A 26,916-nucleotide genomic window follows, 5' to 3' on the forward strand; every position below is an offset into this window, starting at 1 on the left:
TCCTCCGGGCGCACACTGACATGGCTACGCCGATATTGAGGGGTGCTCGCGAACTGTTGAAGCTTGTGGACTTCACGCCGGTCCCACGGAGACATCGATTTAAGAAGAAATGGGTAAGGTCTGGCGGAGGAAGAGAACTTTTCCAGCTTTTGTATTTTCCGCCGCCCGAGTAGTATTCTCCTGGACCTCCTCCCAGCCCCGCGCCCGTCACTGTCCGGTCCAGCTAACTCTTGGCTCCTCTTCCGGTTACGTACAGCCTCTGACTCCGCCCCTCTGTGTTAAGTCAGCCGGGCGTTCTCGTTCATCCGGTGATGTCACCGCGCCTTGTGTTCCTTTTGATTACCTTTCCCTTGGCCCCTACCTCCCCTTCCTCTTCCTTTTCTTCACCCTCCCTTCTCCCTTTCTTCCCTCTCCCCACCCATGAACTCTTCTCCTTTCCTCCTTGAACTTTCAACCCAGGCTCCCTCAACCCCAGAAAAATGCCATAATGACTTCCCCTTCCCTCCTGCGTCTCCATCGTCCTGCAGGAAAGGATGCAGCCCTGTCCTCACTCTCGAGCTGCCTTTGGCGCCCAGGAAAGGTTTCAGTGAGCCCCCTGCCCCTAGTGCCGTTCTTTCCCCAAATGCAGGCAAAAGGTGCACCGACCGCCCTCACCCTAGAGATCCTCTTTCTTGCCTCAACGTCACATCCCCATGCTTACCCCGACGAAACCGCACTTCGCCCCCACAAGCTTCCTCCCCAACCCCACCAGTGAGATGTACTTGTGAACCCCTTTCCCCCCTTCTCGGAAGGCTGTATTGCCAAGAGCCCAACCCCTGTGGTTCTTCTCCTTCCAGCCCTTGTTTAGAGCGATTCAGCCTTCCGGGGTCACCCACTCTTCCTCAGCGGATCCCTTGTTGCAACTGGATCAATCCCCCAAGACCTCAGCATACTTGTCCTCCAAGCCCTTGCTTTAACCAGCACACTTACCTCTATTATTGTAGTCCTGTGGCTTCCCCTCTCCCTACTCATCAGCCCACAGGAGCCAGCCCAATGACCTCTCCTCAACTCACTCATACGCCCATGATTCCAACTCCTCTCACTCAGGGGTCCCAGGGAACTTGTGCAATAATTTCTCCTCTTCTTGCCCATAGGCCCCTGAGAACTGGCCTCACACTTTCCCCTCCTCTTGTGCATCAACCTGTGGAAACTAGACCTATAATCTCTACAGCCATTCCTCAGGGAGTTTTGGAAACTGGGCCCATGATCTCCCCTCTGCTCTCTCACTGGTCCTCAGGGAAAAGTTACAATGATGCTTCTCTTTTTTCAGCATCTGCCCTGACTGCTGGTAGCTTTTACCATGGCCCCTTTAAGCCTCCAGACCCTTGTGAACTGAAACCACAGCTTGACCTGCCCCTTGGGAAAAACTGTTGTGGTCCTCCACTTTCTTCTCAGGCGGGCATGTCTGGCTCTCCCATCTCACCTCAAGAAGGTTCTTTTCACTATTCCCATCTTAACTCAGAGGCTCACATATCTGGTCTTGGGAGCCCTTATTGTGCCATCAGCCTACCCTCTGAGAGTTCTGGTTCTCCTAGCTCATCCCATCCCGTGGCTCCCAGGAAGCCTTGCTTTGAGTCCCGGTTCTCCTGGGAGACTGGTAGGGGTTCTTACCTCTTGTTAACCCCACCCACTGCAATTTCTGGTCCTCCTTGCCCTGCGGAATTGCCTCTTCCTCAGTGTCCTTATCCTACTCTGTATTACCCATCACCTCTGGGGAATCAGTTTATAGCTCCACCCCACAGAAGTTATAATGACACCCCTCTCCCTACCCCAGTTCCTCCCCAAGTGAAATCCTCCAAATCTTCAGAGTTACGTCGCGTTCCCCAGAGATGTCGGTCTCTAATCAATACTCCCCTCCACTCCCCTCCTGCTCAGCCCAAGGCCCCTAATACCAGCACCTCTCCTTTACCTCCCTCCCACTCCTTTGGCCTCTCTGGTCCTCCTGTGGAGCCATCCATCACAACTCCAAATTCCTGTCCCAAAGAACTTCCCCCAGGGAATAACCTTCCCCTTGGGATCATCAAAACTCCTGTCCCTACTTCTCTTTCACACTGTCTGCCTTGTAATCCTGTTTCACCCAGTAGTTACGCTAAGAGCAGTCCCCATGGACCCCCCATGGTATCTCCCTGCAATACCCATATATGCTCTATGGGTTCCACCACTTCCCATCCATGCCCACTCTCTGGTACCCTCAATCACTCTACAGGTCCCCTTCAGTGTCATAACCAGCCTATGGTGACTCCCTGTGGCACCTATTGTGCTCCCAGGGGCCCACCCTTACAACACCAGAGCAAGCCTATGGTGCCTCCTTGTTCTACTCACATCTACTCCTTTATCCCTTTGAGAACACCCTTTGACCCACGGTGTTTACCTGTTGTTCCTCAGGCTCGGCTCTGCCCCAACACTATTCCCTGTGGCCTTCATACTTATACTGTGGCCTCTCAAGGCCCTCTCAGAGAGGCCCCTCAGGTTCCCTACAGCTGCCCTTTGCCTTCATCCAAGAGCTCCAGCTATAGCACTAACCCCAGCTGTAGTTCAACCATTATTATCAGTGAATGCCAGAGTACTGACAACCAGAATCAGAGCCAGAACAAGAGTCTTTGTTGTAGCAGAAGTCGGAGCCACAGCAAGAGTCCCTGTCATAGCAGAAGTCGGAGCCACAGCAGGAGTCCTTGTCATAGCAGGAGTCAGAGCCGGAGCACTAGTCCTCACCTAGGCAGAACTCTGGGCCAGTGTGAGAATCCTCCGTGTAGCATTAATCAGGGCCAAAGCAGAAATCGGAAGAAGACCAGGAGTCCTCACAGTGGTAGAAAGCAGGGTCGGAGCAAGAGTCCCCACAATAAGAAGAGATGAGGACCAGATTGCAATTTGAACCAAACAAAAGCCCAGGCCAGAGCCAAACTAAGTAACAAGACTGCCAGCAATAGTAAACGTCTCAGCTGTGGTAACCAAGACCAACTTATGGACTGACTGCCATTTGAAGTCTTTATTTCTCTTTTTAATCTACCTTAAAATTTTCATGACGTAAGATCTGATTTATTCATTCACTGCTGTCCCCTTTGCCATCATCCTAGAAGGCCCTGTTTTGTTAAAGTCTCCTTATCCCATTTCCTGGGGTCTAGGAACTCCTCCAAAACAACTCACAGACCTCTGTTTCTGAGCATTATGGTGCCAGTCAATACAGGATTTTAGGTGAGTTACCCTCATCTCTCAATGTTGCAAAGTTTTTTTTTTTTTTTTTTTTTTATCCTGTTGAGCATTACTGCTGTAGAGCTCATTTAAACTAGTAGTCATGAACAGTTTTTGGAAGACAGAAGGACCATTCAGAGACACTATTTTGTTTTTAATCCCAAGGTTTTCCTGGGCCCTTCATAGTTTCTTCAAGTGTTCTCCCTTGACCTTCCATTCTCTTAAATTCTTTTACTCCAAGCTCTCCCCACCCCATCTCCTTGCAGTGTTAAGGATTGAAACCAGGACATCACACACATGCTAGGCAAGCATTCTGACACTGATGTATACCCCAACCCAAGGCCTTTTATATTTGTTTATTTTATTTATATGTTTTTATTTTTTGGTTTCTCAAGGTAGGGTTTCACTCTTTCCCAGGCTGATCTGGAATTCACTATGGAGTTTCACAGTGGCCTCGAACTGATGGCTATTCTCTTACCTCTGCCTCCTGAATGCTGGGTTTAAAGATGTGCGCTATCATGCCCAGCTCTTTTTTTTTTTTTTTTAAGACACTATCTAAGCCAGCCTGGGCTCAAACCAGGCTGGCTTTCAACTCTTGATCCTTCTGCCTTAGTTTCCTGAACACTGGGATTACAAGTGTGGACCAGCTGTAGCTCTTCTTGATGACCCCAACATGGTTACTTTGAGATGTGCAGCTTCTCTTCACAAACCTATAATGGGAAGGTCAACTCGTGATTACTTTTCTCTCCCATTCTGCTCTTCTGGTAGGCAGAAGCATGATGCAAAGGCAGGAATGGCACTAGGAGGATCTGAGTTGACCCTGGCCTCTGAGGTATTGGTAGAATCAGACTGTAAGAGGTATAGGCAAGATTGAAAAAATTAAAAACCTTGTCTTTTCTCTTTTAGGCTACTACAGAACCCAAATTCCCTGCCAGTCAGCTGGCTCTGCAAAATTTTGACATGACCTACAGTGTGCAGTTTGGGGATCTTTGGCCATCAATCCGAGTTAGTCTTCTCTCAGAGCAGAAGTATGGTGCATTGGTCAATAATTTTGCTGCTTGGGATAATGTGAGTGCTAAGCTGAAGCGACTGAGTGCCAAGGACTTTGTGAATGAAGCCATCTCCCAGTGGAAACTGGAGCCTGAGAGTGGCCACTCTGCAACCCCATCCCCAGGCTTCAGTCCAAACCTTCGATGCTTCACTTTCTCCAAAGGGGATGTTAGCCGTTTCCCTCCTGCCAGGTAAGATCTGGAGCTATGGGGATCATCTTGAATTGAGTGCCTGTCAGAACTAGACACGAAGAGACTCTTTTCCTTCTATAATATGAAGCATAATACTGTTAATATTTCTTTCTATCTCTCTTTTTAAAAAAAAAACATTTATATATTCAAGGAGAGAGAGAATGGGCATGCCAGGGCTTCTAGCCATTACAAACTCTAGATGCATGCACTGCTTTGCATCTGGTTTTACATGGGTACTGGGGAATTGAACCTGGGCTATCAGGCATTGCAGGCAAGTGCCGTAAGCAATCTCTCCAGCCTACTGTTAATATTTCCTTTTTCTTTTCTTTTCTTTTTTTTTCCTGAAGCAAGCCCAACAGACTGCCCCCTCCTTCTTATGATAGACAGCATGAGTGAGAGAGAGAGAATTTGTACACCGGGGCCTCCAGACATGTGTGCCACCTTGTGCACATGTACAGACTTGCGTGCTTGCATTACCTTCTGTGTCTGTCTTACATGGGACCTGCAGGCAAGCGCCTTAACCATTAAGCCATCTCTCCAGCCCCACTGTTAATATTTCTAATGTTCGTATACAGAGTACATATTGTTTAGGTGCCTTGTATGTATTATCTGTTTTCTGTCAAAAGCCTGATGAGGGGGTTATGTTGACCTTTTACATTTGAGGGGAAACTGAGATGCAAAGAAGTTAAAGAACTTACTTGTTTTAGTTCCTTCAGATAGTAAGTGGTGTAGTTAGTGTTTGACCCATGGGCTGAACCCAGGAATTTGTTCTGAGTTTTCTGTAGAAATCTCTCACATGAGCATTTGCAACACCCTCTTCAGTTAAAATGTTTGTTATTTGCGGCTGTTCCCACTCCCTATTTTGCCCACCCAGTCACCCATAAAACTGGGACAAGTAACCTTGTGGTACTGGAGAGGAAGTAGACTTTGCTAGGAAATAGGACTTCACCTAGGGGTGAAAGTTTGTAGTGGATCTAAATAAAGAACCTCCTAGGCCAGGCATGGTGGTGCACACCATTAATCCCAGCACTCAGGAGGCAGAGGTAGGAGGATTACCGTAAGTCCAAGGCTATTTTGGGACGACAGAATGAGTGCCAGGTCAGCCTGGGGTAGAGTGAGGCAATACCTCAAAAAGCAACAACAGCAACAACAACAAAAACCCCTGCAGAATTGAGTGCTGAATTGTGCTTTAGATATTGAGAAAGAAAGCTGGGTGTATAAGTTACTTTCCTTGTTGTGGCCAAAAATCTAACCGAAGCAACTTGTGGGAAGAAGAGTTTATTTTGGCCCAGTTTGATGGTAGTCCATCATGGTGAGGAACGCATGGCAGCAGGAGTTGAGGCCACACTGCAGCCCCAGTCAAGAAAGCAGAGAGATGAATTCTACTCAGCTTGCATTATCCTTTCTCTTCAGTCTGGGATTACAGCCTATGGAATGGTGCCACCTAAATTCAGGATAAGTCTTCCCTCCTCAGTTAACCCTTTCTAGAATTATTCTCATAGATTTATCTAGAGGCATGTTTCCATGTTGGTTATAAATCTCGTCAAGTTGACAATGTAGATTACCCATCACATTGGACATGGTAGTTTAACCTGTAATTCCAAAACTCAGGATGTTAAGGCAGGAGGACAGTGAGTTCAAAGCTACTGTGGGCTACACAGCAAGACCCTGTCTCAAACCCCCAAAATAAAGCCAAGTGTGGTGGTGTATGCCTATAATCCTAGCACTTGAGGGGTGGCTATAGGAGAACTAGAAGTTCCAGGTCATCTTTGTCTATTTAATGAGTACAAGACCAGCCTAGAATAAGACCTTGCCTGAAAGTAACAATACAAGCTGGGTGTGGTGGTGCACACCTTTAATCCCAGTACTATAGAGGCAGAGGTAGGTGGATCACCATGAGTTCAAGGCCACCCTGAGCCTACATAGTGAATTCCAGGTCAGCCTGGACTAGAGTGAAACCCTACCTTGAAAAAAAAAAGACTTACCCAACCCGTCCCCAAAACAAAAACAAACAAAAAATCTTATCTGGCATGTACATTTTTTTTTTATGCTTGGACTAGAATCTAGGGCCTGCTTTATGCTAGGAAAGTGCTCTATAGCTGAGCTACAAGAGGTACTTATTACAGATAGAAAAACCTAGGCACAGAGAAGTTGAGTAATTTACTGAAGATGATACAAATAATGAGCAACTGGGCTAGTTTGAGTCCCAGGTAGTATAGCACTGGAATCCAGGTTTATATGCCTCACGGGATGTGGCAAGGGTTCACTGAAATTATACATATTAAATATATAGCATAGAGCCTGTGATGTTGTACTCTTCAATATTACCTCTTAGAGCCAAATGTGGTGGCATACGCCTTTAATCCCAGCACTTGGGAGGCAGAAGTTGGAGGATCACCTTGAGTTTGAGGCTACCCTGAGACTACATAGTAACTCCAGGTCAGTCTGGGCTACAGTGAGACCATACTCAAAAAACCAAAGTAAATAAATAAAAATCATAATATCTCTTGGAACTGGTGGTGTTCTCATCAAAGCTATGTTTCAGAAGATTGTTTTAGTTACTCTAAATCAATTGATTGAGCCAGGATCGGATCAATTCTGAGGCACTGGCTACCGACAGAACAATGGAGTAAAATATGTGTTCCTAAATTGTTTGAGGCACTTGGAATCTTAGGAAAAGAAATGAGGAAAGTGAATGGCCATGGCAGATTTCTGGACATGGTTTGTTCTTTCACCAAAACTCTTACATTTGTTGGGTTTTCCTACCTTATCCTGTTGGGCTCCTTGTAGAGTCAAAGAAACCTGGACTTTTCAGTGGTTAAAGGAGTCTCAACAAATTTAGAAGCCTAATGAAGTTCTCTTTGAAAGTGTGTGTACTCTTTTCCAGAAGGAAGAACTGTAGCTTTTTTTCATTTATTTTTAGAGAGAGAGAATGAGGCAGATAGAATAGGCATGCCAGGGCCTCTAGCCACTGCAGATGGACTCCAGATGCATGTGCCACCTTGTGCATCTGGCTTACATGGGTGCTGGAAAGTTGAATCTAGGTCCTTAGGCTTTGTAGGAAAGCACCTTAACTGCTAAGCCATCTCTCCAGCCCAGGACTGTAGCTTTTTAGCAGATTCTCAATGAACTAAACATAGTTTAAAGAAGGACAGAAGAATGGGATTTATGGACCTGTACTGGTATGACAGCACTTCTGTGCCATTCTTAGATTTCTCAGTTCTTTATTGTTTTTTAAATTTTGTTCATTTTTCTTTATTTATTTGAGAGCAACAGACAGAGAGAGAAAGAGGCAGAGAGAGAGAGAGAGAGAGAGAGAATGGTCATGTCAGGGCCTCCAGCCACTGCAAACGAACTCCAGATGCGTGTGCCCCCTTGTGCATCTGGCTAATGTGGGTCCTGGGGAATCGAGCCTTGAACCGTGTTCCTCAAGCTTCACAGGCAAACTTTTAACCGCTAAGCCATCTCTCCAGCCCCTCAGTTCTTTTGTGATACATGTGGTACAGACAATCCAAGTATGGTTTGACTGGAAATATCCTATTAAGCCAGTTGTGGTGGTATACACCTTTAATCCCAGTACTTGGGAGGCAGAGGTAGGAGGATTAATGTGAGTTCTAGGCCACCCTGAAACTACATAGTAAATTCCAGGTCAGCCTGGGCTAGAGTAAGACCCTACTCCCAAAGGCCCCCCGCCACAAAAAAAAGAAGGAAAAAAGAAAAGAAAATATTCTGTCACAGCTGAGCATGTGTCAGGCTTGGGGACTGTGGCTCTTACAGTACATCCTGGTGGTCCTGCCATGCCTCATTACACCATTCTCCCAGAGCCTTTTCCTGATAGGGTTTCTGTCTCCTTGTGGCTATTCCCAGAACTATCGTGGCTGAGCTCGGTCTCAGGAAATAGGATGGCTGTGAATGCAGAGTCCTGTGACAGGCTGCCGCTGGTCATTCAGCCCTGTTTACCCACATCATTCCTGCCCCAGTGGTAGCTCTATCTCTACTAGATGTCTAAAACTCACATCTGTCTAATCAGGCAATTTTCCGTAAAAAAAACTTTTGGCAAATTGATGTATGTTTTAAGAGGATCACTCTGGATACCATGTGGATGACTGAATGAATGAATACCTGAGAAGTGATTTTGCTGAGTGGAGTTCAATAGCCATTGAGGGAATGGACTTACTGACCTTTACTGCTAGTGAATGTCCTGACCCGACCTGACCTGTTTTTTTTTTTTTTTTGAGGCAGGCACTCTGTACTCTCAGACTGGTCTTGAAATCACAGCAATCCTCCTACATCAGCTTCCTAAATGCTGGTATTAAAGGAGTGAACCACCACACTAGGCTCTTGTTTTCTTTTAATTTTTTTTTTTTTTTTTTGGTTTTTTGAGGTAGGGTCTCACTCTGGTCCAGGCTGACCTGGAATTAACTCTGTAGTCTCAGGGTGGCCTTGAACTCACGGTGATCCTCCTACCTCTGCCTCCCGAGTGCTGGGATTAAAGGTGTGCACCACCACGCCCGGCTAAATATTTCTTTTGAGAGAGAGAGAAAGAAAAAGGAGAGAGATGAAAGAGAAGGAGAGAGAGAATGGGTATGCTAGGGCCTCCTGCCACTGAAATGGAACTCCAAACACATGTGCCACTTTGTGCATCTGACTTTATGTGGGCACTGGGAAATTGAACCTGGGCCTTCAGGCATTGCAAGCAAGCTTCTTTAACCATTGAGCAATCTCTCCAGCCCTTGTTTTTATTTTAGGGCAGAGTCTCACTATCTAGCCGTAGTTATAACTTGCTATGTTGACCAGGCTAGCGTTAAACTTGTGTCAATCCTTTTGTCCCACCATCCAAGTCCTGGGATTAAAGGCACATGACAGCACACCTGTCTTTGACCTGGATTTTGGCAATAAGGTAGTCTTCTCTCTTTCAGACTTGGAAGCCTAGGTGTCATGGATTACTACCTGATGGATGCTGCCTCGTTGCTACCTGTCCTGGCTCTTGGCCTGCACCCTGGGGATACTGTGCTTGACCTGTGTGCAGCACCTGGGGGAAAAACACTGGCATTGCTTCAAACTGGCTGTTGCCGTAAGTCAGCAAGCTGCAATCTTGGGCAAGGAGGGCTTTTCACTTAGGATATATTGAATATAGCCAGTCTTCTGGTCCTATTTGAGAAGGTATAGCAGTTGCTTGCTAGCTCCTGTATTTTTATTATCACTGTATTTTATTTTATTATAATTGCAGTTATTTCCTTCTTTTTCTGTCAGTTGTTAAGAAAGATTGCTAAGCAAGGCCTCAACAGGCAAATTAAAGCAGGGCTCTGATAAATCTACCACATGATGAATCCAGCTCATGACACTTTCGCCCTTCTGCGTTTACTTACTTTGTCTCTAAGATGAAGTCCCATTTCCTTGGTATGCTAGCTAAAGCAGTAAGAGTTGGCTGCATCAAAAGAGAGAGAGAAAGAAATAAACTAAGAAAATAAAAACTAAAAGATAGTAAATTATTAGGTTTGATGACATATACACACACAAAAAACCCCTCAACTAAGTGCTTGAAGAAGAAATGTTTCTACCTTTTTGTATAAGTGAAGCTTTTGTAAAAAGCTTCCTAGGGGTACGGGAGATGGTTCAGTGATTAAAGGTACTTGCTTGCAAAACCTGCTGGCTAAAGTTTGGTTCCCTACACCCACATAAAGCCAGGTACACAAAGTGGCACATGTGCCTGGAGGAGTTCACTTACACTGGCAAGAGCCCTGGGGTGCCCTCCACTTTCCCCTTCTTGCAAATAAATAAAAATATTTTTAAAGCTGGAGAGATGGCTTAGTGGTTAAGGTGCTTTCCTACAAAGCCTAAGAACCCATGTTTAACTCCCCAGATCCCACGTAAGCGAGACATACAAAGGTGAGGCAAGCACAAGGTTGCACATGCCCACTAGGTGGCGCAAGCATCTGGAGTTCAATTGCAGTTACTGAGGCCCTGGCATGCCTCCTCCTGTCTCTCTTTCTCTCTAAAATTAATAATAATAATAATAATAGTAATAGTAATAGTAATAAAGATTTTAAAGCCAGGCATGGTAGTGCATGCCTTTAATCCCAGTACTTGGGAGGCAGAGGTAGGAGAATCACCGTGAGTTCAAGGCCACCCTGAGGCTCCATAGTGAATTCCAGGTCAGCCTGAGCTAGAGCAAAACCCTATCTCGAAAAACCAAATTAAAAAAAAATAAATGCTTCCTGGGGCTGAAGAGAGACCTCAGCAGTTAAGGCACTTACTTGCAAAGCCTAAGGACCTGGTTTCAATTCTCCAGCACCCACATAAAGCCAGATGCACAGGTGGCGTATGTGTCTGGAGTTGTTTGCAGTGGCTAGTGGATACTGGGGAATCCATCTCTGGTCGTTAGCCTTTACAGTCAAGCGCTTAACCACTGAGCCATCTTTCCAGCCCTGCCCCTTCTGGAACTACTTTTCCAGAGTGACTGATTTGGTGTCATGTACATAGCATCCCTGTCTCTGGGGTCTGCCTTGATTGGTTATTATTTAAAAATATATTTATTTATTTATTTAAGAGAGAGAGAGAGAAAGAAGTTGAGAGAGAGAGACAGAGAAATGGGTGTGCCAGAGCCTCCAGCCACTGCGAACATACTCCAGATGCATGTGCCCCCTTGTGCATCTGGCTTACGTGGGACCTGAGGAATCAAGCCAGGGTCCTTTGGCTGTACAGGCAAACGCCTTAACCACTAAGCCATCTTCTCCAGCTCTGACTGGTTATTTTTGAGGATTAGTCACTTTTCATCCAAACTCATTGCTGGTGGGGAGGTTTTTTAAGTTTCTGAAGTATCTGTTTGTTTTTGTTTTTTTTACAGGCAATCTTGCTGCCAACGATCTCTCTACTTCTCGAACAGGCAGACTACAGAAGGTCCTTTACAACTATGTACCTCAAGAAATTAGGGAAGGAAACCAAGTTCGAATCACCTCATGGGATGGCAGGAAGTGGGGAGAGGTGGAAGGGGACACTTATGATCGGGTGAGTGATTCCTGGTTTAAGACAGCCATTGAGCTGGCTTCCCTATCCTAGCCTCAAGCCCCAAGGGGTTACAACCCATCCTCTAGGACCTATTTGAATATGTGGGGCTGTTTCTGAACCTGGACAGTTCTCCACAAGAAATTTGGAGAAAAGCTATTTGCAGAATTGTCTGTCAGCTTAGATGACTTGCTACTATTTTCATTAGAAACAGTTGGCAGCAAAAAGATTTTTTTTTTTTTTTTTTTTGGTTTTTTGAGGTAGGGCCTCACTCTGGTCCAGGCTGACCTGGAATTAACTCTGTCATCTCAGGGTGGCCTTGAACTCATGGCAATCCTCCTACCTCTGCCTCCCAAGTGCTGGGATTAAAGGCATGCGCCACCATGCCCAGCTAGCAAAAAGAATTTGAACCTGAGTGTGGAAAAAAGTTATAAAGCATATTTGATTTCTTAAGTCACTTGATTGCTCCGAAGCCCTCATGAAGATAAGTTTGAATGAGAACATTCTATTTATTTCTGAATATTAATACAGCACGTGCTGCAAAATTCAGGAGGCACAAAAAGGTGTCTGGTAAAAAGTAAGCTTTCATCAGGCATGGTGGCACATGCCTTTAATTGTAGCACTGGGGAGGTGGAAGTAGGAGGATCACTGTGAATTCAAGGCCAGCTTGGACTACAGGGAGACCCAACCTCAAAAAAATAAAAAGCAACAACAGAAAAAAGTAAGGTAAAAATAAGCTTTCTTCTTACTCCTAGAGCCAGGCATGGTGGCTCACACCTTTAATCCTAGCACTTGGGAGCAGAGGTAGGAGGATTGCCATGAGTTCAAGGCCACCCTGAGACTACATAGTGAATTCCAGGTCAGCCTGAGCTAGAGTGAGACTCTACCTTGAAAAACCAAAAAAAAAAAAAAAAAAAAAAAAAATCTTCTTACTCCTATACACCACCACCTACTACTTCCCCTTCCTATAACCATTGTTGTTTTTCTATATCCTTCATATTATTTGAATATGCAAATATAAATGTTTATGTTTTTAAAGGCATGCACCACCATGCCTGGCTCAATGTTCATTTATGCTTTAGCTTCTCTGTGTGTAACTGAGGTTAATAGTAGTGCCTGTATTATGGATGGAGACTAAATAAGAATGTGCTTAGAGGCCGGGCGTGGTGGCGCACGCCTTTAATCCCAGCACTCGGGAGGCAGAGGTAGGAGGATCGCCATGAGTTCGAGGCCACCCTGAGACTACATAGTAAATTCCAGGTCAGCCTGAGCCAGAGTGAGACCCTACCTCGAAAAACCAAAAAAAAAAAAAAAAAAAAAAAGAATGTGCTTAACACAGTGCTTGGAATATAGAAAACACTCAACATCATCGTCATCATCACAATCACTGTTGTTTCATTTACACTCATTGATTTAAGCTATGCCTTTTGGAACAGTGTAGAATGAGCTGTCTCCCATTTTACATGACAGTGCTTTGGGCATTTGGAAACAGCTTTGGTGGGGGGGAGCGTAGTGGCACATACCTTTAATCCCAGCACTCTGGAGGCAGAGGTAGGAAGATCACCTTGAGTTCAAGGCCACCATGAGACTACATAGTGAATTCCAGGTCAGTTTTCACTATGTGAGACCCTACCTTGAAAAAACAAAACAGAAAACAGCTTTGATATCTTGAAGATGTCTTCATTTATTTATTGAAGAAATTGTTAGGGAAATATTAAGCACTTTAGAAGAATGTTGCCTCAGGGCCCAACAAATTCTTGGTAACTTCATTCTTTCCCTAGCTCTACTTGTTCATCACCTGGAGAGAAGACACCAGCCCAGGGCTCTGCATGCTCATGACAAGACACCCTTCTTTTCTACCATTCCCTATACTTAGAGCTTCCTTCCCATCTTTTATTTCTGAGGTACTTTATTTCAAATGATTAAATGTTTATTTGAACAAGGTTCTGTATTCTCAGAAAGGAAAATATAAGACAGGTATCTCCAGGCTGAGATATGGCTGGAGTGCCATCCTTGCATAAGGCTGATAACCCTGCATATTGGGCAGGGCCAGGGTCTGATGTGGTCATGCCTATCCCATATCTGATGCTGAATAGTTTGATTGCCTTTTCTAAACATTTCCTTTAAATATTAAGTCATCTCTCAAGACCTTTCCTAAATATTTTAGTTTTTAGTTTTTTCTTTTCTAAATATTTTCTAAGTATACTAAAACAGTACAACTTCTTTTCCTTTTGATAGCATGAGGTCAACATTTTTTTTAAATTTTTTATTTATTTATTTGAGAGCGACAGACACACAGAGAAAGACAGATAGAGGGAGAGAAAGAGAATGGGCGCGCCAGGACTTCCAGCCTCTGCAAACGAACTCCAGACACGTGCGCCCCCTTGTGCATCTGGCTAACGTGGGACCTAGAGAACCGAGCCTTGAACCGGGGTCCTTAGGCTTCACAGGCAAGCACTTAACCGCTAAGCCCTCTCTCCAGCCCGAGGTCAACATTTTTTACACTTGATAATTTCAGTAATATATTAGAACCAAGATATTCAGATTTATTGCCCTTGAAATCAGACAACACTGCTGTTTATGTGTGTAAGGGTTCAGGAATCTGACATCTTTATTTGTACCTTGTAGTCATTCTCCAAAGAGTTCATCTACCCTTATAGGTCTGTAGAAATTCCCACAGCTTTCTCCCTTTTTTCTTGAGACAGGGTCTCAATATGTAGCCAAGGCTAGCCTGGAACTTACTGTGTAGCCCAAGCTGTCCTCGAACAAGAGGTCCTCCTGCCTCAACTTCCCAAGTGCTGGGATTATAAATTAGTGCTGGGATTACAAACATGTACCATCATCGCTGCCACTCAGCTTCTTTTATGTTTTTGGTTATACCTTTACTCTTTTTTTTTGGTTTTTGAGGTAGGGTCTCACACTAGTCCAGGCTGGCCTGGTATTCACTATGTAGTCTCAGGGTGGCCTTGAACTCATGGTGATCCTCCTACCTCTGCCTCCTCAATGCTGGGATTAAAGGCGTGCACCACCACGCCCAGCTCCCTTTACTATTTTTATGTTTAGCATTAAAAAAAAAATTTATTAGCATTTTCCATGATTAGCATTTTTTTGTTTGTTTGTTTATTTTGTTTTCAAAGTAGGGTCTCACTGTATCCCAAGCTGACCAGGAATTCACTCTGTAGTCTTAGGGTGGCCTCAAACTCAAAGGCATGTGCCACCACATCTGGCATGTTTAGCATTTTCTTTTCTTTGTTTGGTTTATTCAAGGCAGGGTTTTGTTCTAGCCTAGGCTGATGTTTAGCATTTTTGAGTCACTTTCTTTTAATGATTTTTTTTTTTTTTTTTTTTTTTTTGGTTTTTCAAGGTAGGGTGTTGCTGTAGCTAAGGCTAACCTGGAATTCACTATGTAGTCTCAGGGTGGCTTCGAACTCACGGCAATCCTACCTCTGCCTCCCAAGTGATGAGATTAAAGGCATGCGCTACCACACCGGCTAGTGATTTAAAAAAAATGGGCTGGAGAGATGGCTTAGTGGTTAAGCGCTTGCCTGTGAAGCCTAAGGACCCCGGTTCGAGGCTCGGTTTCCCAGGTCCCACGTTAGCCAGATGCACAAGGGGCGCACGCGTCTGGAGTTCGTTTGCAGTGGCTGGAGGCCCTGGCGCGCCCATTCTCTCTCTCTCCCTCTATCTATCTTTCTCTCTGTGTCTGTTGCTCTCAAATAAATAAATTAAAAAAAAATGAAAAAAAAATTTTTTTTTTCGGTTGTTTGAGGTAGGGCCTCACTCTAGCTCAGACTGACCTGGAATTCACTATGTGGTCTCAGGGTGGCATTGAACTCACGACAATCCTTCTACCTCTTCCTCCCAAGTGCTGGGATTAAAGGCATGCGCCTCCATACCCAGCTGTGTTTTTTTTTTTAATTTATTCATTTGCAAACACAGAGAAACAGAGAGAGGGAGAAAGACAGAATGGGCACACTAAGGCCTCCGGCTGCTGCAAAAAACCTGCAGATGCATGTGCCACTTTGTACATCTGGCTGTACATGAGTAGTGGGGAATATAACCTGGGTCTTTTGGCTTTGCCAGCAAGTATCTTAACTGTTGGGCCATCCCTCCAGCCCCTTTCTAGTGATTTTTATGCCATGCATCTGGAAGATTTTTTTTAATTTTTATTTATTTATTTGAGAGTGAGACAGAGAGAGAAAGAGGCAGAGAGAGAGAAAGAGAGAATGGGTGCGGCCAGGGCCTCCAGCCACTGCAAACGAACTCCAGATGTGTGCGCCCCCTTGTGCATCTGGCTAACGTGGGTCCCGGGGAATTGAGCCTTGAACCGGGGTCCTTAGGCTTCACAGGCAAGCGCTTAACCACTAAGCCATCTCTCTAGCCCTGGAATATTTTAATTAATTTATTTATTAGAGAGAGAAAGAGGTAGGTAGAGAGAATTGGGCATGCCAGGGCCTATAGCCACTAAAAATGAACTCCAGATGCATGTGTCACCTTGTGCATTTGGCTTACATGGGTATTGGGGAATTGAAACTGGGCACTTAGGCTGACCTAGAATTCACTGTGTAGTCTCAGGCTGTCCCCAGACTCACAGTGATCCTTCTACCTCTGCCTTCCCAATGCTAGGATTAAAGGCATGCACCACCATGCCTGATTTTCTCTTTCATTTTTTGAGGCTAAAATTAGAACCTTTTATTATAGGAAATACATATCATTATTACCAGGTCATTAGGCTTTGCAGGCAAGCACCTTAGCTGCTGAGCCATCTCTCCAGCCCTTAAATATTTTTATTTACTTCTTTGAAAGAGAGAGAGAGAGACAAATATAAGAGATGAGAGAGAGAATGGATGCACCAGTGCCTCCTGCCACTGCAAGTTAACTAAATGCATATGCCACTTTGTGCATCTGGCTTTACATGGGTACTGTGAGATTGAACTCAGACCATCAGGCTTAGCAAGTAAGCCCCTTTAACCACTTGTGTATCTCTCCCTATAGGACATGGTGTCACACACCTGTAACCCCAGCACTTGGGAGATTGTGAGAGGAGGCTACATAGTGAGTTCAAATTCAACCTGGGCTTACTCCCCAAACAAGCAAATGAAAAACAAAACAAAACAAACAAACAAAAACAACCCAAGCTGGGCATGGTAGTGCACGCTTTTTAATCCCAGCACACGGGAGGCAGGGGTAGGAGGATCACTGTGAGTTTGAGGCCAGCCTGAGACTGCATAGTGAATTCCAGGTCAGCCTGGGCTAGAGTAAGACCCTACCTCACAAAACAAAAACAAAAAAACAACCCCACAGTGAGACTCTGGCCTAGGTAGATATCACAAGCATGTTTACATTTCATCTCCATGATTACAGCCTTTGTCTACTCTAGCTATTCATCCTTTGGCAGATAACTACTTGTGTTTTACTTTTGTACAATATCATGGATGTCAGAGAACTTGTATTTCACAAGAAAAAACCTTCTATCATATGATAGACATGAAATAGAATGATATAGTCTAACTTAATATTCCTCATTTATGTGATAGAGATAGGAGGAAAAGGAGGGGTGTGTAGTGTGAATGTGTACCATGGGGAGGCTAGAGTAGAACTTCAGGTGCCCTTCTCTATTACTCAGCCAGACATTTCCTCGAGAAAGGAGTCTTTTCCTCCACCCAGAGTTATCGGTCAGCAAGCCTCTGTGATGCTGTGGTTTCTGCCTCCCATGGACTAGTTACGGATGTGCTTTGTCATGTCCAACTTTTTAAGTGGGTTGTGGAGAATCTAGCTTAGCAGTCTCTGGGCCTAGAGGGCCTCGAGTTTATGCAGTAAGTGTTCTTTTTATTTTTTAATTTTTGTTTTTTGAGGTAGGGTTTCGCTCTATTCTAGGCTAAACTGGAACTCACTATGTAGTCTTACAGTGATCCTCCTAACTCTGCCTCTTGAGTACTGGGATTAAACACATGTACCACCATACCTGGTGCTTTTTTAAAACTTTTATTGACAACTTCCATATATATATAAAATATACTATGATCATAATCCCTTCCCACCATCTTCTCTTTTTCCCCTCCCTTATCCCTCCTTCACTGAATCTCTTTTTCTTTCCAACTAGTACCTCTTCTATTTTGATGTCATCATGTTTTACCTCTTCTTTTATGCAGGCCTTGAGTAGGTAGTGTCAGCCACTGTGAGGTCACGAAGGTAATGGACACTTTGTGTCTGGAAGACAATATTGCAAAGCACTCCTCCCTTTCCTTTAGATCTCACATTCTTTCTACTGCCTCTTCTGCAAATGATCCCCAGCCTCTGCTAGCAATTTTTATTCCAACTCACATACAAGCCTAAACATTTATAGCTAGGATCCACATATAAGACAGAACATGTGCTGTTTGGCTTTCTGGTGTTGGGTTACCTCACTTATTATAATCCTTTTCAGATGCATCCATTTCCCTGCAAATTTCATAAGTTTAAAAAAATTGTCTATTATTTATTAATTTGAGAGTGACAGAGAAAGAGGGAGAGAGAGAGAGAATGGGCATGCCAGGGCTTCCAGCCACTGCAAACGAACTCCAGACACGTGCGCCCCCTTGTGAATCTGGCTAACGTGGATCCTGGGGAATTGAGCCTCGAACTGGGGTCCTTAGGCTTCACAGGCAAGCGCTTAACCACTAAGCCATCTCTCCAGCCCATGGTAAGCCTGTTTTTAGCTGTCTCAGGAACCCCAAACTGATGGCTGTACCAGATTTCATTCCCACCAATGGTGTAGAAGTGTTCGTCTTTTTCCACATCCTTGCCAGTATGTATTTGTTTATTATTATTATTATTTTAATTTTTATTAGCATTTGCCATGGTTATAAAAAAATCCCATGTTAATTCCCTCCCCCCCCACACTTTCTCCTTTGAAATTCCATTCTCCATCATATTACCTCCCCATCACAAGTATTTGTTTTCTTGATGGTAGCCATTCTGACAATAGTGAAGCAGAATCTCAAAGTAGTTTTAATTTATATTTCCCTGATGACTAAGAATGTGAAACTTTGTTTAGATGTTTATATACCATCTGTATTTCTTCTTTTGAGAACTCTCTAATTCCATTCCCTATTTTAAAAAATATTTTATTTGCTTATTTGAGAGAGAGAGAGAGAGAGAGCGAGGATGGGCGCACCAGGGCCTCCAGCCACTGCAAATGAACTCCAGATGTATGTGCCACCTTGTGCATCTGTCTTACATGGGTCCTGGAGAGTCAAACCGGGATCCTTTGGCTTTGCAGGCGAACACCTTCCCCACTAGGCCATCTTTCCAATCCATCTCCTATTTTTTTATTTTTTGTTGTTTTTTCAAGGTAGGGTCTCACTCTGGTCCAGACTGACCTGGTATTCATTATGTAGTCTCAGGGCAGCCTCGAACTCATGGCGATCCTCCTACCTCTGCCTCCCGAGTGCTGGGATTAAAGGTGTGCGCCACCATGCCTGGCCATCCCCTGTTTTTTAAATTGTATTGTCTGATTTCTTATTATTTAGTTTCTTGAGTTCTTTGTATATCCTGGATATTAATCCTGTCTGATGTGTAGCTGGCGAAGATTTTCTCCCATTCTGTAGGTTGTCACTTTGCTCTATTCACAGGATCCTTTGCTGTCCAAAAGCTTTGTAATTTCATGAGGTCCTAGTGGTTGATTAGTAGTTTTATTTCCTAGGCAACTGGTGTTATATTCAGAAAGTCATTACCTATGCCAATATATTGAAGTGTTTCCCCTGCTTTTCCTCTAGCAGTTTCAGAGCTTCAGGTCTGATATTAAGGCATTTGATCCATTTGGACTTGATACTTGTGCATGGAGAGAAACAAGGATCTATTTTCATCCTTCTACAAATAGATAATCCAGTTTTCTGGGCACCATTTGTTAATGAGGCTGTCTTTTCTCCAATTAATATTTTTGGCATTTTTGTCAAAAATCAGATGGCTGTAGTTGCCAAGGCTTACATTTGGGTCCTCTATTTTGCTCCATTGTTCTATATGTCTGGTTTTGTGTCAGTACCATTTTTTTTTGTTATTATGGCCCTGTAATATAGCTTAAAATCAGATATTGTGACACTATCAGCCTTATTTGTTGCTCAAAATTGTTTTAGATATTCGAGGTTTTTTGTGCTTCCAAATGAATTTTAGGACTGACTGACTTCCTTCCGTCCTTCCTTCCTTCCTTCCTTCCCTCCCTCCCTCCCTCCCTCCCCTCCCCTCCTTTCCCTTCCCCTCCCCTCTCTCCCTCCCCTCCCCTCCTTTCCCTTCCCCTCCCCTCCCCTCCTTTCCCTTCCCCTCCCCTCCCCTCCCCTTCCCTCCCCTCCTCTCCCCTCCCTCCCTCCCTCCCTCCCTCCCTCCCTCCCTCCCTCCCTCCTTCCTTCCTTCCTTCCTTCCTTCCTTCCTTCCTTTGAGAGAGGGAGAGAGAAAGAAGCAGATAGAGAATGGGCACTCAGGACCTCCAGCCACTGCAAATGAACCCCCTTGTGCATTTGGCTTATTTGAGCCCTGGGGAATTCAACATGTGTTCTTTGGCTTTGCAGGCAAATGCCTTAATTGCTAAGGCATCTCTCTGGCCCTAGGATTATTTTTTCTATTTCCATGAAAAATGCCATTGGAATTTTGGTGAGGATTGCATTAAATATGTGGATTGTTTTTGGTAAGATTGACATTTTCACAATATTTATTCTTATAATCCAGGAACATGGAATGTTTTTCCATTTCCTAGTGTTTTCTGCAATTTCTGTCTTGAGTGTTTTAAAATTTTTTTCCTCAATTTTTATTAACATTTTCCATGATTACAAAAAATATCCCATGGTAGTACCCTCCTCCCCCGCTTTCCCCTTTGAAATTCCATTCTCCATCATATCCCCTTCCTATCTCAATCATTCTACTTACATATATACCATACCAACCTATTAAATACCCTCCTCTCTTCCTTTCTCTTCCCTTTATATTAAAATTTTCATTGTAGAGATCTTTTACTTCTTTGGTTAGGTTTATTCCAAGGTTGTTTTTTTTTTTTTTTTTTTTTTTTCTTTTTGAGGTAATTGTGAATGGGAGTGATTTCCCTGATTTCATCCTTAGCATGTTTGTTGTTAGTATATAGGAAGGCTATTGATTTCTGTGTGTTTATTTTGTATCCTGCTGTTGGTTGGGGTAGGAGAGGCTATGGAGGGTGCTTTAAGTTGTAGCAGAGCTGTGTAGTTATTCTCATTTTTTTACTCCTTCAGGAGCTACTCTGCTGTTCCCTGCTCTCTTCTCCTTCAGGTTTCTTGACTTTGTGAGGTCAGTGGTATAAGTGCAGCATTCTTTCACCTGGGCTCTGCTCCTGCAACTCAGGCAGGGTCAGGCACATCTGTAGCTCTTCCCAGAGGACCAGGATTGCCACACCATGGTGGGAACCAATTCTGGCTGCTTGTGTGGTTGCTAGAAACTTTGGCTGTCTCCTGCTTCTCTGCTGTGGTTGATCATTCCTCATACACCTTCACTTTTCAGTAGAAGAGTGTATTATGGTGTTTTTTGCTTATTTCACCCCCTGAGCTGCTTTGGTGTGGCTACTACACCACCATCTTAACCAGAAGTGTCCATTACTTTTAAATTCAGTCTCCATCAAGTTCTTAGGACACAGACAGTTTCTTGGCCAGAATATCATGTGAACTGCACTAGCCCAGTTTCTGATAGGGTTTCTTTTCCCCTCTGAAACCTTATGAGCCAAGCCTCCATTTTCCTCATTTCTCTAAACTGTCTGGCCCATTAAGCTCTGCTTCTAGTATTGTAAGGCTTCTCTAGTTCAAAGTTCTAAATTCTGCAATATTCTTCTCACAAACCCTTTCCAAAAGATGAAGAGCCACATGGTCAGGTTTATTGTAACATCAACCCTCTTCTGGAACCAATTTTCTCTATCAGTTACTTTTTCAGTACTTTAACAAAAGGCCCAACCAAAAGCTGCTGAAGAAAGGAAAGAGTTTATTTTCAACTTACATCTAAAAAAATATTTTAATTTATCTATTTGCAAGCAGAGTGAAATAGAAGAGAGATAGGAAGAGAGGATGGCCACACCAGGGCCTCCAGCCACTGCAAATGGACTCCAGATGCATGCTCCACTTTGTGTATCTGGCTTTATGTGGGTACTGAGGAATTGAACTTGGGTTGTTAGGCTTTGCAGGCAAGTGTCTTAACAGCTGAGCCATCTCTCCAGCCCAACTTCCTTTTTTCAAAATGTTTTTTGGTTTTTCAATGTAGGGTCTCCCTCTAGTCCAGGCTGACCTGGAATTTACTATCTAGTCTCAGGGTGGTCTTGAACTCATGGAAGTCCTCCTACCTCTGTCTCCCAAGTGATGGGATTAAAGGTGTATACCACCACACCCAGCTCCAAAATGTTTTAATTTTTATTTACTAACTTATGCAAAAGAGAATGGGCATGCCAGGACCTATAACCATTGTAAACGAATTCCAGATGTATGTGCCACCATGTGCATCTGGCTTACATGGGTTCTGGGGAATTGAACCTGGGTCCTTAGGCTTCACAGGCAAATGTCTTAACTACTGAACCATCTATCAACTCTCAACATCCTGCAACTTACATGTTTGGCAGGAAGTCTCTAATGGTAGTGAATACATGGAGGGAGCAGGAAACTGGTGGCACATCTTTACATCAGCAGTGGAGCTGGACTATAACACCTCAAAGGCCCACCCCTAGTGAAATACTTCTTCTAGCAAGGATCCACACTCTAGCTTCCCAACCAGAACCACTAGCTGTGGATTATTTAAATACATGCATCTATGGGGGATAATTTGCATTCAAATTATCACATATATGTATTGTTATACATACTTATCATTTTTTCATGCAGGCATAATTTGAACCTTCTATATGACTTACTTAAAATTCTCAAGTATGCTTTTCCTTTTTTTAAATTTTTTTTGTTTTATTTTTATTTTATTTATTTGAGAGCGACAGACAGAGAAAGAGGCAGGTAGAGAGAGAGGATGGGCATGCCAAAGCCTCTAGCCACTGCAAACGAACTCTAGACGTGAGCGTCCCCTTGTGTATCTGGCTAACATGGGTCTTGGAGAATTGAGCCTCAAACCAGGGTCCTTAGGCTTCACAGGCAAGCGCTTATCCACTAAGCCATCTCTCCAGCCCTGCTTTTTTTTTTGCCCAGGATTAAATAGGCATATTCTGTCAATTTCTATGAGTTTTTTTTTTCCTGGTTCATTTTTTTTGTATTAAGGAAACTTTTTTTTTCTTTTTTGAGGCAAGCCCAATGACTGCCTTTTTTTAAATGTGAGAGTGAGAGATAGAGAGAGAATGGGCTTGGGCATACCAGGGCTTCTAGCCACTGCAGTTGTACTCCAGATGCATGTGCCCCCCTGTGTGCTTGTGTCACTGTGTGTTTGATTTATGTGGGACCTGAAGAGTCAAACTTGAGTCCTTAGCTTCACAGGCAAGTGACTTAACTGCTAAGCTATCTCTCCAGCTCTTTTGTTGTGTTTTTTTTTTTTTTTTTCAGTTTTTCGAGATAGGGTCTCACTCTAGCCCAGTCTAGCCTAGGCTGACCTGGGTTTCCTTATGTAGTCTCAGGGTGGCCTCAAATTCATGGTAATCCTTCTACCTCTGCCTCCCAAGTGCTAGGATTAAAGGAGTGCACCACAACACCTGGTGAATTAAGCAAACTTATTGAAGCTTACATTGTCATGCAGAAATACATTTCAACTAATTAAAGTCCAACATCAATGAAGAGAGAAAATATCCCACTCAAGTTTTTCCCCCTGTCTCACTTAGGATAGATTACTGTTCAGTCTACTGTTTTTATATTTCCAGGCTTTGTTCCACACAAATTTATGTATATTTTCAACCTTAAAATTCTTTATTCTGGGCTGGAGAGATGGCTTATCAGTTAAGGCATTTGCCTGCAAAGCCAAAGGACCCTGGTTCAATTCCCCAGGACCCATGTAAGCCAGATGCACATGGTGGCACATGCATCTGGAGTTCATTTGCAGTGGCTGGAGGCCCTGGCATGCCCATTCTCAATCTCTCTCAAATAAATAAATAAATAAAAGTTGAAAAAAAGAAAATTATTCATTCTATTAGGGGGACAATTCAGACCTTCAGCCAACAAATTCCATCAGATCTACTGGGATACTGTTTAAGAACAAAATCTACCTTAAACCATCTTTCCAACCCTGGTTTTTGGCTTTTTGATCAACCATCAGTATTAATAAATGTACTATTTTTCTACCCATTATTTCTCAGTCATCTATCAGGTTAAAAGGAGAAGCTTTGTCACAGAGTCTGCAGTGAAGGGATGAGCAGAAGTAAGTAAGTAAGAAGAACCTAGGGAGTTCTCATGATTTATCCTTTAATAACTTGGACAGGTGCTGGTGGATGTGCCATGTACCACAGACCGCCACTCCCTTCATGAGGAGGAGAACAACATCTTTCAGCGGTCAAGAAAGAAAGAGCGGCAAATGTTGCCTATGCTGCAAGTGCAGCTACTTGCGTGAGTAATAGATTGATAAGAGCTTAGGAGTTTGTGCCAGAGTGTTGTAGGAGCCTAGTCACTTGGAATACTAGAGGAGTGGCAGTTCTTAAGATCTCCTTAGAAGGGTATTGTATGAATTTTTCCTAGGGAAAAATGAACAAATGCTACTTACCCCAGATAGGACATCCATGACACACTAAAGTATGAGCCCACCAAAGTGTAGCTTGGGGAACCCAGTGAGTTGTCTTGGCTTACTTACGGAAGCCTGGGTGGTAAATCAGCCACATCACTGAGAAGTCTCACCCTGGCATCAATGATGGTTTCCCTGCAGCTGTGTAGATGGAGTTAACCTTCCATTCTCTGTATACTCTAGCACCTTCTGATACCACATGTAGCTGGGACAGAATTACATACAGCTGGGAGGGGGCACAGTTGTGGCTAGAATGTCAAGTGAGGGTCTCAGAATCCTCCCATTCCCCTTTTTCTATGAAAAACTGTCAAAAGGTCCAGTCTTGTGAGGCTCTTTTGCAGGTAGTTAGTCACAGGTACTCTGATTTAGGCTGTAATGTTTGGCTTGAGATTTGCCTGGAGTGAAAAGATATCTGATGGTCCATTTCTACATCAAAACCTCTATCCTTAGCCAAGTATGGTGGCTCATGCCTTTTATTCCAGCACTCAGGATGCAAAGGTAGGAGGACTGCTCTGAGTTTGAGATGACAAAGTGAATTCCAGGTCAGCCTGTGCTTGAGTGAGACCCTGCTTTGAACCCCCTCCCCTGAAAAAACAACTCCATTCTTGACTCATGCTCATTTATCCTCAGTATCTATGACTTGCACAGGTTTGAAAAATAGCTACTGCCACATACAGTGGTATGTACCTGAAGTTTCAGGTATTGGGAAGATGAGGCAGTGTAGCTTGAGTCTAGGAGTATGGGGGCAGGGCAGCCTAGGCTCCAGACTGGGCAACACAGGTACTATTTCTTTTGAAAGAAAAAGGAGGGAAAGAAGGAAGAAAGAAACAAAAAGAGAAAAGGAAAGAGAGAGAACAGAAAAATAGTTACTGGGGACATGCTTCAGTTTGTAGAGTGCTTGCCTAGCATGCATGAAGTCCTGTGTTTAATTCCCAGCACCACATAAATCAAGTATGGTGGCTCATACCTGTAATATAGTGTAATCATAGCACTGGACATAGAGACAGGGGGATTAGAAGTTCAAGGTTATTCTTAGCTACTTAGTAAGTTCAAGGCTGAGGCCAACCTGGGCTACGTACATTTTTGTAGACTCTGTTTCCAAATTAAAAAAAAAAAAAAGTTATTTAGTTCATGACTTTGCATGACTGGGGAGAGAACTCAGTCCATAGCTAGGACCAAGGTTGAGTTTATAAACCAGAACCCAGTGCAAGGGATCATTCCAAGCATTCTAAGAAGTCCCCCTAAAGCCAGATAATGGTGGCACATACTTGTGATCTTAGCACTTGTGAAACCAAGGAAGGAGGATTGCAAATTTGAGACTATTCTAAACTATATAGCAAAACCTGTCTCAAAAAAAAAAAAAAAAAAAAGTGTTGGGCATGAAATACCAGCACTCAGGAGTCAGCAATAGGAGGATTACTGTGAGTTCAAGGCTACCCTGAGACTACATAGTGAATTCTAGGTCAGCCTGGGCTAGAGTGAAATGCTACCTCAAAAAAAAGAAAGAAGGAAGGGAGGAAGAAAGGAAGGGAAAGAAGAAAGGAAGAAGGAAATACAGTCAGGCAGGCGAGCTGGAAAGATGGCTTAGCCATTAAGGCACTTGCCTGCAATGCCTAAGGACCCAGGTTTGACTCCCCAGAACCCACATAAGCAAGATGCATATGGTGGCACATGGATCTGAAGTTTGTTTGCAGTGGGAGAGGCCCTGGTGTACCCATTTTCTCTCTCTCTCTCTCTCTCTCTCTCTCTCTCTCTCTCTCTCTCTCTCTCTCTCTCTCTCTTTTTCAAGGTAGAGTCTCACTGTAGCTCAGGCTGACCTGGAATTCACTATATCGTCTTAGGGTGGGTGGCCTTGAACTCATGGTGATCCTCCTACTCCTACCCCAAGTGCTGGCATTAAAGGCATGTGTCGCCCTGCCCAGCTTCTCTCTTTCTAATAAATAAATAACTAAATAAAAATTTAAAACAAAAAGAGAAGAAAGAGAAGGAAGAGGTGGCCCTCTTAGAGAAGAGCCCATGGAATGAGGTTATATTGCTGTCTGCTTGAGAAATGATGACTTTTCAGCCGTGTCCTCAATGTCTAATCCATCTACTCGTCTTGTAGTAGACTGTCCTACCCATATTTCCAGGTCCTTATGTTGCTTCTAGTTATCACTTCTCTTTCTTTCTGGTTTCAGGGCTGGACTTCTTGCCACCAAACCAGGAGGTTACGTTGTCTATTCCACCTGCTCACTGTCACACTTACAGAATGAGTATGTGGTGCAAGGTACCATTGAGCTTCTGGCCAACCAGTACAGCATCAAGGTTCAAGTGGAAGACTTGTCTTACTTTCGAAAGGTTTTCATGGACACATTCTATTTTTTCTCATCCTGCCAGGTTGGAGAGCTGGTAGTGCCAAACCTCCTCGCCAATTTTGGTCCTATGTACTTCTGCAAAATGCGTAGGCTGACATAGCATCACCCTGTCCCTGAAATAGGATGACAAAGACTCTGTTGGTGGCATTATGAACTGAGACCAGCAGCAGAGATATACTCTGGGTCCCATCTCTATCCCGTTTGTTTTTCTGAAAAGAGGTTTAAGCAGAAGGAAGTAAGACTGCTATTCCATTGTAGATTATCAGCAGGTTTCTAACTCATACACCTACCTTTATCATCTAGCCTATCCTAAAGGGCTTACAAGGAGCTAATGAATAAGCCTATCATTTATTATAAGCTGTAAATTTGGGAAGAAACATTATACCCAATAAAATTGTTGAAGTGCCATA

General features: G+C 43.8%; 1 protein-coding gene across 1 annotated transcript; it reads left to right on the top strand.

Moving 5' to 3' along the window:
• On the top strand, nt 1-26,916 carry Nsun4 (NOP2/Sun RNA methyltransferase 4). The gene is made up of 6 exons (XM_004672150.2): nt 1-113; nt 4,135-4,469; nt 9,389-9,543; nt 11,317-11,477; nt 23,856-23,980; nt 26,330-26,916. Exons 1-6 carry the CDS (start codon nt 21-23, stop codon nt 26,604-26,606), a joined length of 1,146 nt encoding a protein of 381 aa, XP_004672207.2. The 5' UTR covers nt 1-20; the 3' UTR covers nt 26,607-26,916.

The sequence above is a fragment of the Jaculus jaculus genome, chromosome 5 (genome assembly GCF_020740685.1).
Source record: "Jaculus jaculus isolate mJacJac1 chromosome 5, mJacJac1.mat.Y.cur, whole genome shotgun sequence".
Classification (NCBI taxonomy): domain Eukaryota; kingdom Metazoa; phylum Chordata; class Mammalia; order Rodentia; family Dipodidae; genus Jaculus; species Jaculus jaculus.

Excerpts from the sequence above, each read along its gene's own strand:
- Nsun4 (XM_004672150.2), top strand. The coding sequence starts at position 21 with ATGGCTACGCCGATATTGAGGGGTGCTCGCGAACTGTTGAAGCTTGTG. Across the intron at positions 4,470-9,388 it reads AGCCGTTTCCCTCCTGCCAG|ACTTGGAAGCCTAGGTGTCA; the intron begins GTAAGATCTGGA and ends TCTCTCTTTCAG. Across the intron at positions 23,981-26,329 it reads CTGCAAGTGCAGCTACTTGC|GGCTGGACTTCTTGCCACCA; the intron begins GTGAGTAATAGA and ends TTCTGGTTTCAG.